Source organism: Mastacembelus armatus, chromosome 22, assembly GCF_900324485.2.
Source record: "Mastacembelus armatus chromosome 22, fMasArm1.2, whole genome shotgun sequence".
In the NCBI taxonomy this organism is placed as follows: domain Eukaryota; kingdom Metazoa; phylum Chordata; class Actinopteri; order Synbranchiformes; family Mastacembelidae; genus Mastacembelus; species Mastacembelus armatus.
In genome coordinates, this window is record NC_046654.1 from 18364258 (window position 1) to 18375149 (window position 10892).

Genomic DNA, 10892 nt, shown 5'->3' on the forward strand with positions numbered 1-10892 from the left:
TCCTGGATTATTAGCTTGTTCACCCAGAATAGGCAATCAACCCATTATTTACATAATTCACATACATGTAGAATTTACATAACTGCAGACCTTTCAAAGCATATCACTTCATCCATGAGCATTTCCTGCCCTTGTTTTCAGGCAAACCTATGTAATAGACATGTCCAAATGCAGGTGTGAGCAGGGAGTCCTTTGGAAAGCTGGTTGTTGCCTGCCTTTTGGTGTTATTCAAGGACATACAGTAGGTGCCTGAGGTTTCATGGCTGGCTATCATACCACAAGCATTTAATGCAATCAAAATGTAGGATCGCAGAGCTGATCATTTTGTCTCTACATAACAGACTGGCTTGGCTTCAGAATGAAAAATAAAGTGGGTGGCTTTGGCTCAGCAGGTAGGGAAGTTTTTATTTTTTTGTTTTTTTTTGTAAAGTGTCTTGAGATGATTGTATTGTGATTTGGCATACAAATAAAATTGAATTGAATTGAACTGAATTGAACCAGAGTGTTGGTGGTTTGATCCTTGGCTTCCCTGGTCCACAGGTCAAAGTGTTCTTGGGCAAGACACTGAACCTCAAGTTGCCCCTGGGGGCTGTTCCACCGGTGTATGAATGTGTGAGCGAATGGGTGAATGGACAAATAGTGTAAAAGCGTTTGAGTACACTTGAGTGTAGAAGAGTGCTATACAAGTATAAGACCATTTACTATTTAAAGTGGCAAATTTGACTATTTATTACATCTGCTTGAGCAACTATAAAACTTTTTAGTAACACTAACAAGTGGTTTATAAGTAACCTACCCGACAATAACTATGTAATGACAACATAACTTACATACTGATGTAGCTTACAGGTATTTCAGATAGAAAGACAGATATTTCAGGTGGCCTCCTGTGACTGAGGCTGTGATTTTTGTTTTGGTATGTACTTGTTCCAGATGGTTGGGGAGTTCTGTATGTATTGATATGCTGCTTTCTCAGGGAGAGCTTCTGATCAAGTATGCCTGCAACATGATATCATAGGGATTTTCATAATTGAAATTGTGTATTTTGATTGTCTTGGTATAATTGTTTTAGGGCGGGTTAATTTAACATTATTATTTCGTTAAAATTAATTAACACCATTAATTATTTTATTGCACATTAAAACAGTTTTTATTTATTTTTTTATTATTTTGAAAGTCTGTTACTTACTGAATACACATACAGACAAACCATGGGTGATGAGAGGGGTGGCATCTTGATCAGCACTGACTTGGGCTTAGCATCATCACGCATATCAACCAATGAGAGCATTTGGGGTGGGCATAAGTCTGCTGCAGCACTCACAGGAACTGCAAAAGAAAAGAACTGGTGGATAAACAAAATTATGTTTGTGGCTGTCGACTCTGTGGGTAACTTGTTTTTCTATAACAAACAGAATAAAACGTTAATGTCCTGGCAGTGGCAAATGGCTTTGGTTATATATTTGATTACATTAATTTTTAAGTTGGGATTTACAAGAAATATTTTATTTAAATGCTACTGTGTAAAGGAAATATTGTTGTTAAAAAGGACATTACTGTTTTCACACCAAATGTTATTGCACTTTTGTTCATATAGCAGGACTTTGAAAATAAAAGTGCAGTATGCACTACTTTTGAATTCATTATTCAGTTTACAATGCCATTAATCGTTAATCAGCACTAAGTTTTTTTATGTAACATCTTTCTCCCTTCTATTTTTCCCACCTTATTTCCTTCCTTTACTTCCTTCATTTCTTTCATCAGTGTCGTCCACATTTTTCCTCATCTAAGAGGTTTGATCTATCTATCATTGATTGTTTATTGCTTGTACTTGTTGCTCTTGCTTCCCAACTTCTTGCCCCCTTCTTTTGGTTCTTTCCATCTCTCCATTGTTTTTCTCTCTTCCTCTTGTCCCCTCCATCCTGAATTTCTTTTCTCCTGCCTGGTGATGGCTGAATCTCATTTCCCTTATTTTATTCCCTTGCTTGTTGCATTTTCCCATGGGGAAAATGAGGGAGACTGGACCCAAGTGCAGACCAAGGCTCTTTCTTTACTTTTAGAAATTAAACACAGGGTTGATAACTGAATGTTGACGAGAGCAGGAAAAGCTCAGGAGTCACAGGTGAGGGAAAAATTAAACAGAAGACACACTGTTGCTCCGTCCACACAGTGCATTCAGGCAAGCACGCTGAGGTGACACACACGCAGTATCTGTGCAAGGTACGCATATAAACAATAATCCAAACAAGCAGGAGCAGGGCCATGACAGAAGTAGACAGGAGAATAGGAATAATAATCCAGGACCAAACAAAGGAAAAGGCCAGTATATATACACCTCAGGCCTAGCTAATAGAAAGCAGGTGGGACTCATCAACAACAATTAAGCCCAAGCTACCTGAAGCTATCTGGGCCTAACAGGAAGCCAGTAAACCAAAATAAAGGTCCAGGGAAGGAAGTCCATCCCTGGACCATGACATTGCTCCTGTGTTGACCCAGTCCACCATGATGAAGGATGTCTGGAAGCTCTGCTCTGAGGAGCAAAGTGTAAGGAGGCTGCCTGGAGGAGCTACAAGGAGTGCATCTTTCATGGACGTCTGTTACAAATTGAACCACCCCTTTATCCGAAATCAATTTGTGATTGGACACTGCACATTAGGGCTGGATGAAAGGATGTCTCATGTCTTTTAAAACACGTTTCTTCAGTCATCTCATTGCTTCTTTTCCTTGAATCTTATAATGCAAGATATATTGGAAATGTGGATCCAATTAGTGGAACTCACACTGTAAAGGATTTTTGTAAATTTACAGCAGGATTTCAACGGTGTTAACCTGTTATTGATAAATACAGTACTTTACTGTTAAATAAAAATAAACTGTTAAATTACAGCTCATTGACCATTTTTTAACATAACTATAATGTATTCCTAAAACACAGCACTTTACCACTAATTATCTTTTGCTATCTTAAGCAACAGTATCATGCAATATTTTTTACATTTTGGGAAGACAAATTCATTGGAACAGCATGTGAAGCCGCATCTGTTCTTTTGTTCATCCATCTCTAACTCGACTGAATATTTGGTGAGTATTAATTTTATTTAATTCCTTGATTAGTGTAATATCCATCAGTGATGTTTCCAGTTTTTTGCATTGCAGAATATCTGCATATTAGCAGCTAGAATTTCATAGATGGTTGCCTATTAATCAGACAACACAAGGATCTATTTTAATTTCTATGTCTAAGTTAATGTGTGGACACATGTTTAGCAGGTGACTTAATGAAACATGATCATTCTGACAGTCTTTTACAGTCTTATCTTAAACAGATTAAGTAACAAGACTTCAGATCATTCTAGTTATTGGGTGGTTAAAATGCTTAAAAGTATTTGTTTTGCTGTAACTTACTGCTTCTTCAAATCTGTGTAAGTGTGATTGTTTTTCTCAGACTTGTATTAGGGGCTTCAAGTCTCCTTGATGACATGTTTGCAATGCAGTAAAGGCCATTGAGCAGAAGCTGTGGGTTCATTATTTAAACTGTTGAGAGTATTTTGTGAGTGTTTTTGTTTTTGTGTTTCAATCATAGTGTTCTATTTTATTGACCATAGGTTGATTTGTGGCATGTTTCAACATAGCAGTTGCACCAGAGTATGTTACTGCTGCACTACTGATGATTTTAAGTACTTGTCTGTTCATCAATTTTGAGACCCCTCAAACACTGAAATAGGCAACTGTCAGGTGAACTGGATTCACAGTCTCACTCACTCCAGTTTATCATTTAATACACCATAATACTTTGTTTGGCTTGAAATGATGTTTTTGTGTCAGATGTGGACATTGGTCCAGCACCTCAACTGGTGTTCTTTTTCACCAGTCAACACCAGTTGATTTCAGCCATAGACTTAAACCATAAATTTGACAGAGAAAAATTCAAATTTTCAGGTGAATTGTGATTCAGCACTGGATGGTCAGCTTTGAGAGCCACATTATATGTGAAGGGATCCATCCCATCTTCTTGACACAGCTTGCTGCATGATTTTCCACCTTTCACATCTTTAATCTCCAATATCACATATGTGCCCACGCTGCTGAGGAGACTAACAGACTTTAAGTGGGACTTCTTTTAAGAAGGTGAGCTCACTCAATTGCATTACTGACATATATATAAACACCAAATTGTTTAATTCATCTAATTCGTCCTCTCTATTTCACTCTGCTTCTCCTTGAGTTGTCTTTCCTTTGGAGTTTTCTGTTCTTAGTTCACATTGCAATAAAAGTTGAAATACACACATACAATCACAAGGCTACCAAGGCTGGACTGTGAGAACTTGTTTGAATGGACTAACTCCCCTACCATCATCCAATAAAGAACATGGACTTCCACACTTAACCATGTGCTTTGGTGGAACAGCTTGAACAACTTGTTTTTATTTGGACATGGCTGGTGGTGTTTATTATATTTTAATTCAAATTATTTTATACTACAGAGACAAAATATTTTTACTTCTTGTTCTTTTTTGTAACAACGATATGCTATGTAGACTCACATGACACAGGGGAAAGACATTGTGAGTTTTGTAATTCTATAATGTCACTCAACTATCTAACTGTGGCTTCTCTACAAAGTAGGAATAATCAGTCTGCCTAATGACATTAGAAATGCTGTAAGTAATTCAGAAATTTGGTTTGTTACCATTAAGTGAATTATGAATCATAACTGAATCATATTCAAAGAGCCAATTTGAACGTGGCTTTACAGACACTTCACAAAACACTATACACTTAAACTTTCAAATTCTGTTTTGTGTAACAGTTCCCTGGTTTACAAAACGAACAAATGAGTTTCTTCGACTGTTCTGTTCTGGTCACTTGGTTGAGCTTTACAAGCACTTTCACTTTTTTATTTAAAAATGTGACAAAGTTGATAATGTCAATATTTATGAGTCTTGTGTACTTTCTATATTCATTCCGCTATTTTCAGCAAAAAGCCAATTAGCATTTATCCAAAAAATGCTCTGTCTGATTTTTGTAAGTACTACTGTGTTATGTGGTAAGGTGATGGTGAAGGAGAAGAGGCGCAGGACCCAAATGCAGGACAATTGTTCTTTTATTATTCCTGCTCAGGCACAAATGAGAACACTCTCTAGACATACACTAAAATAAGCCGTCAAGGAAACTCCGCCAAACTACTCCAAACTTCACAGCTACGCACTGGCCACAGAATGTCAGGATTTACACACCAGGGATCCTATCACAAAACACACCACCACTTGGCATACAAACAAAACCTCTATTCACTAAAAACTCTGGTACAAAATGCTAACAAACATTAACTCAATCCTCCAACAGAGAACAAATATACATTGGGACTCCAAACTAATTGAATACGGGTGACTCAAATCAACTAACATAAAGCTACCTATGACTAACATTGGAGACACATGGGAAATCAGAATCCAAAATAAAGGTCCATACAGGAAACCAAGACTAAAGACCATAACATACTGTAACATGCAATTGTTTCCAATGTTATATTAAAGTAAAATGTAAGATGCAACAAGAAACTGTGGATATTTTTTCTGTTATTTTTTGTAACTAAAGTGCCTTTAACAGTTTACAGTGTGTAGTGTGTATAACCTGTTAAATGAATATCAAAAACATAAAATTTTTTAAATATATGTAAAAAGAAAATACAAACCAATAAGTGCTTTAAAATACATCAGTAAACTGTCAAATTCAGTGAAAGAAAAACAGCTATATACTGTATTTTAAGCACATCAGTTAACTGTAAAATACAGTTTCCTCTCCTTTTCTGTACATTTCCCAAACAGTTCTTATATTTCTTATATTGGCTTGAGTTCAGTTTAGCTGCAGATGGTGTGACACACACACATACACACATTACATCATTACATTGACTTACACCTCCTAACTCTACCCTAAACTTGATTCTAAGTTTAACCCTAAAATCAAGTCTTACCCTCCAACAGCATCTAAACTTGTGACAGAAAGTAAGCACTAGTCAAAATGTCCTCAGTCTTACGGCTCAGAATAGTCATTCAAGTAGTTACAGTCGTCATGGCTTCATGCAGAGAAAGAGAGAAGTGGAGAGTGTGGGCTTCTGTCAGGGAAGGGAGTCTTGAGTCACTGATGTGTGCTTTTGTGTGTGTGTGTGCGCGCGAGTGTGTGTGTGTGTGTGTGTGCGTGCGTGCGTGCGTGTGTGTGTGTGTGTGTGTGTGTGTGTGTTGCGCCTACAGCTTTAATGCTTGTCCTTCCTTGTGTGTTATGTTTAATCTTGAGCATGTTCGTGTGTGTGTTTTGTCCTTGTGTGTTTGGGCTGTGGCTGGACCTGCAGACACACAGGAGAGCCGACTGGCCGACTCTCCCCAGACATTTGACTAGGCATTCTGTCAGAGTGTGTTCACATGCAGCAGGTCACCTCATTTCCTCTGACACATGCAGACACACATACAGCACACGCTCACATGACACACGCTAAAATTAGAACATGCCAACACACACACAAAAACAGTGAAAGCATGAATGATAGATATCAGTTAACATTATTCACTAGCTTTTTAGTAAAAAAAGATTGTTGTTATTTACATTCTAGTGTTTATTTACCTTTATAATTGATTTCCAACAAGAGTCAATAGCTTCGCAAATTTTTTTAAAGTTTGATATGTTGGGCTTCGTGGTTAGCACTCCCCTCCTTGAACCGCCACCTTATCTTGGTGGAGGGGTTTGAGTGCCCGTATGATCCTAGGAGCTATGTTGTCTGGGGCTATATGCCCCTGGCAGGGTCTCCCAAGGCAAACAGGTCCTAGGTGATGGACCAGACTAAGAGCGGTTCAGTGACCTCTTATGGAGCAAAAACTGAGGACCGTGACGTCGCCCGGCATGGCGAAGCCGGGGCCCCACCCTGGAGCCAGGCCTGGGGTTCGGGCCCGTAGGCGAGCGCCTGGTGGCTGGGTCTCCCCCCATGGGGCCCAGCTGGGCAAAGCCCGAAAGAGCGACGTGGGGCCGCCCTTCTGTGGACATAATAACACCTCAGAGTGTAGGTGCCTGTCGTGGCGGCAATCCCCGAACCCGGTGGTGGACACCGGAGGTAAGGGACGCCGTCAAGCTGAAGAAGGAGTCCTACAGAGCCTGGTTGGCTTGTGGGACTCCCGAAGCAGCTGACAGGTACTGCCGGGCCAAGCGTGCTGCAGCCCAGGCGGTGACGGCGGTAAAAACTCGGGTATGGGAGGATTTCGGTGAGGCCATGGAGAAGGACTACCTGCCGGCCCCTAAGAGATTCTGGCAAACCGTCCGGCGCCTCGGGAGGGGGAAGCAGTGCTCTACCAACACTGTTTACAGTGGAAGTGGGGAGCTGCTGACCTCGACTGAGGATATTGTCGGATGGTGGAAGGATCTCCTCAATCCCGTCAACACCTCTTCCATAAGGGAAGCAGGGGTCAGGGATTCGGAGGCTGATCCATCCATCATCCAAGCCGAAGTCACTGAGGTAGTTCAGCAGCTTCTCAGTGGCAAAGCACCGGGGGTGGATGAGATCCCCCCCGAGTACCTCAAGTCTCTGGATGTTGTTGGGCTGTCATGGCTGACACGCCTGTGCAACATCGCATGGCGTTCGGGGACAGTACCCCTGGATTGGCAGACCGGGGTGGTGGTTCCTCTTTTTAAGAAGGGGGACCGGAGGGTGTGTTCCAACTATAGAGGATCACACTCCTCAGCCTCCCATGGAAGGTCTATGACAGGGTGCTGGAGAGGAGGATCCGGCCGGTGGTCGAACCTCGGATCCAGGAGGAACAATGTGGTTTCCATCCTGGGCATGGAATACCGGACCAGCACTACACACTCTCGAGGGTGCTCGAGGGTTCATGGGAGTTTGCCCAACCAGTCCACATGTGTTTTGTGGACTTGGAGAAGGCATTCGACCGGGTCCCTCGTGACATCCTGTGGGAGGTGCTCCAGGAGTATGGGGTCCGGGGCCCTTTGCTGAGGGCTATCCGGTCTCTGTACAAACGGAGCAGGTGCTTGGTTCGCATTGCCGGTAGTAAGTCAGACCTGTTCCCAGTGCACGTTGGACTCCGGCAGGGCTGCCCTTTGTCACCGGTTCTGTTCATTACTTTTATGGACAGAATCTCCAGCGTGCGCTGGGGCGGTTTGCAACCGAGTGTGAAGCAGCTGGGATGAGAATCAGCACCTCCAAATCCGAGGCCATGGTACTCAACCGGAAAAAGGTGGCTTGCCATCTCCAGGCCAGGGGAGAGATCCTGCCTCAAGTGGAGGAGTTTAAATATCTCGGGGTCTTGTTCACGAGTGAGGGAAGGACGGAACGTGAGATTGACAGACGGATCAGGGCATCGGCAGCAGTAATGCGGTCGGTGTACCGGTCTGTTGTGGTGAAGAAGGAGCTGAGCCGGAAGGCGAAGCTCTCGATTTACCGGTAAATCTACGTTCCTACTCTCACCTATGGTCATGAGCTCTGGGTCATGACCGAAAGAACGAGATCGCGGATACAAGCGGCTGAAATGAGCTTCCTCCGCAGGGTGGCCAGGCGCTCCCTTAGAGACAGGGTGAGGAGCTAGGAATAGAGCCGCTGCTCCTCCACATCGAGAGGAGTCAGTTGAGGTGGCTCGGGCATCTGTTTCCGATGCCTCCTGGGCGCCTCCCTGGGGATGTGTTCCGGGCATGTCCCACCGGGAGGAGGCCCTGGGGAAGACCCAGGACACACTGGAGGGACTACGTCTCCTGGCTGGCCTGGGAACGCCTCGGTGTCTCCCCGGAAGAGCTGGAGGAAGTATCCAGGGAGAAGGAAGTCTGGGTATCCCTGATTGTATCCCAACTGCACCCGCGACCCGGGCCAGGATAAGCGGAAGAAGATGGATGGTTAGCACTGTTGCCTCACAGCAAGAAGGTCCCGGGTTCCTTCTATGTGGACTTTGCATGTTCTCCCTGTGCTTGCGTGTCATGAGGCGGAAGTGCCGCCCCGCTCCTTTTCCCTTATGTGTCTTCTTCCCTCTCCTTCTGTCTCTATGTGTCTTGCTACTTTATTGCCTGCAGGTGTGCCAGGCGAGGAAGTGCGCAATCACCAGACACTCCACTGCCATAAAAGCTCTGGACCTTCACCAGTCAAGTTTTCAGTTTGTCTGTCTACCTCACTGGTAGTAGCTAGATGTGGCTCAACACTATTTAAGCCTTTGCTTTGTTCTCACCGAGTGATTTCCCCGCAGGTTGCCACTCTTTGGCCATACTCACCTGCGCATCTCCAGCCTCTGGACGATCTTCCTCCATTCCTGCCAGCAGCATGCCATTGACTCCTTCCCGGGCCTTCTCTGCCCATTGCCAGCAAGCTTCTGCTGCCCTGGGAGAAACTTTCCCCAGAACAGGACGCCCTTCATCTTGGACCAAGCAACTATTAATTTCTTTTCCAGAACAAGACGGCCTTCGTCTCTGACCGAGCAACTATTAAATTCTTCTCCAGAACGAGGCTTTAACGTCAGATCCTCAGTATCTGGCGCCATCTGGCAGGAGTTCAAGACTTTCGCGACCCTGGCTCTATGGGACCTGTCCCCGCTACCTACACGCCCGCAGCGCGACGACAAAGGTGATGTGGGAGGGGGTCAATTCCATCTCCAGTCCCCAACCTGCCTGCCAGACTCACTCCCTAAGCCTGAGCTTTCACTCCCACCGGCCTGAGCTCCTTGTCCCAAAGCGTCACCACCATTGGTGGCACCGGCAGAGTGCATCTTCGGTCCTGTAGCCCAAGCCCAGTGCTGCCTTCTCGGTGGGGCCCAGAGCTGCCTTCATGCCGGAGCCTAGAGTTGCCTTCTTGCGACAGCAGCCAGAATCTCCAGCGCCACAGCAGTCTCCAGCTAGCCCCTCACCTGAGTCTCTGGCCAGTCCCTCACCTCATTCTCTGGCTGGTCTCTCACCTCAGACCTCAGCTCACCCAAGGAGCCTTCCCAGGGGTTTTTCCCGCAAACAGCCTTGGATCCCAGCTCTCCTGAAGGGCTGTCCTCCGGAACCACCTCGGAGTCGGGTTCAGCTCAGGGGCCGTCCTCCAGAGCAGCTCCAGGTCTTCGTTCACCTGAGGGGCCATCCTCCTAAATGTTCCCAGATTCTTGGGCCCCGGAGGGGCCGACCTCCAGAACAAACCCAGGTTTTCGGCTGCCTGAGGGGTGATTCACCCTACACTCTGAGGTGTTATTGGGGCAGACCCTCGGAATTTAGTCGGGGCCACCTTTTGGGGCCCTCCTCCTGTGACCCCCTCCACCCACCCAAGGTCAGCAGTGGGCCTCGTCTTGACCGTCTGGCAGCCGGTCCTTGAGGGGGGGGACTGTGCAATCACCAGATACCAGATCACCAGTCAAGTTGCCAGTTTGTCAGTCTACCTCATTGGTAGTAGCTACATGTGGCTCAACACTATTTAAGCCTTTGCTTCATTCTTACTGAGTGATTTCCCCACAGGTTGCCACTCTCCAGCCTCTAGACCATAGGTCACTAACAGGCAGACCGCGGTCCGGGTGCGGACCCAGAAGCCGCCCCATACGGACTCGGACCTACAGCCAAAACAGAAGATTGTGATTAAAAACCTAACGGGGCGCTTCTATTTCCACCGGCGCAGCTTTTTTAGACTTTACTGTAGTGGAAACACACAGACCAATTGCATGCAAGTTGAGCCATCCCACGTGATACCACTCAGCCAATCAAGTCTGTGCATCCCAGGCGGTAAACATTACGACTCTACAGTGTAAACAGGGCTAGAGGCAAGTTACACATGAAAACAGTGTTGCCAACTTAGCGACTTTGTCGCTATATTTAGCGAGTATTCAGACCCCTCTAGCGACACTTTTTTTTTTTAAAAGTGACTAGCGACAAATCTGGCGACT

General features: G+C 44.8%; 1 protein-coding gene across 1 annotated transcript in view; it reads right to left on the bottom strand.

Moving 5' to 3' along the window:
* Window positions 1–9749, bottom strand: part of myt1lb (myelin transcription factor 1-like, b) — a 117001-nt gene extending 107252 nt beyond the window's left edge. The window contains exons 1-2 of the mRNA XM_026306339.1: window positions 9665–9749; window positions 9259–9580 (exon numbers count right to left, since the gene is read on the bottom strand). Of these exons, the coding sequence (XP_026162124.1) occupies window positions 9259–9580; window positions 9665–9749 (407 nt within the window). The remainder of the gene's footprint in view (window positions 1–9258; window positions 9581–9664) is intronic.
* Between the last annotated feature and the right edge of the window lie 1143 nt (window positions 9750–10892).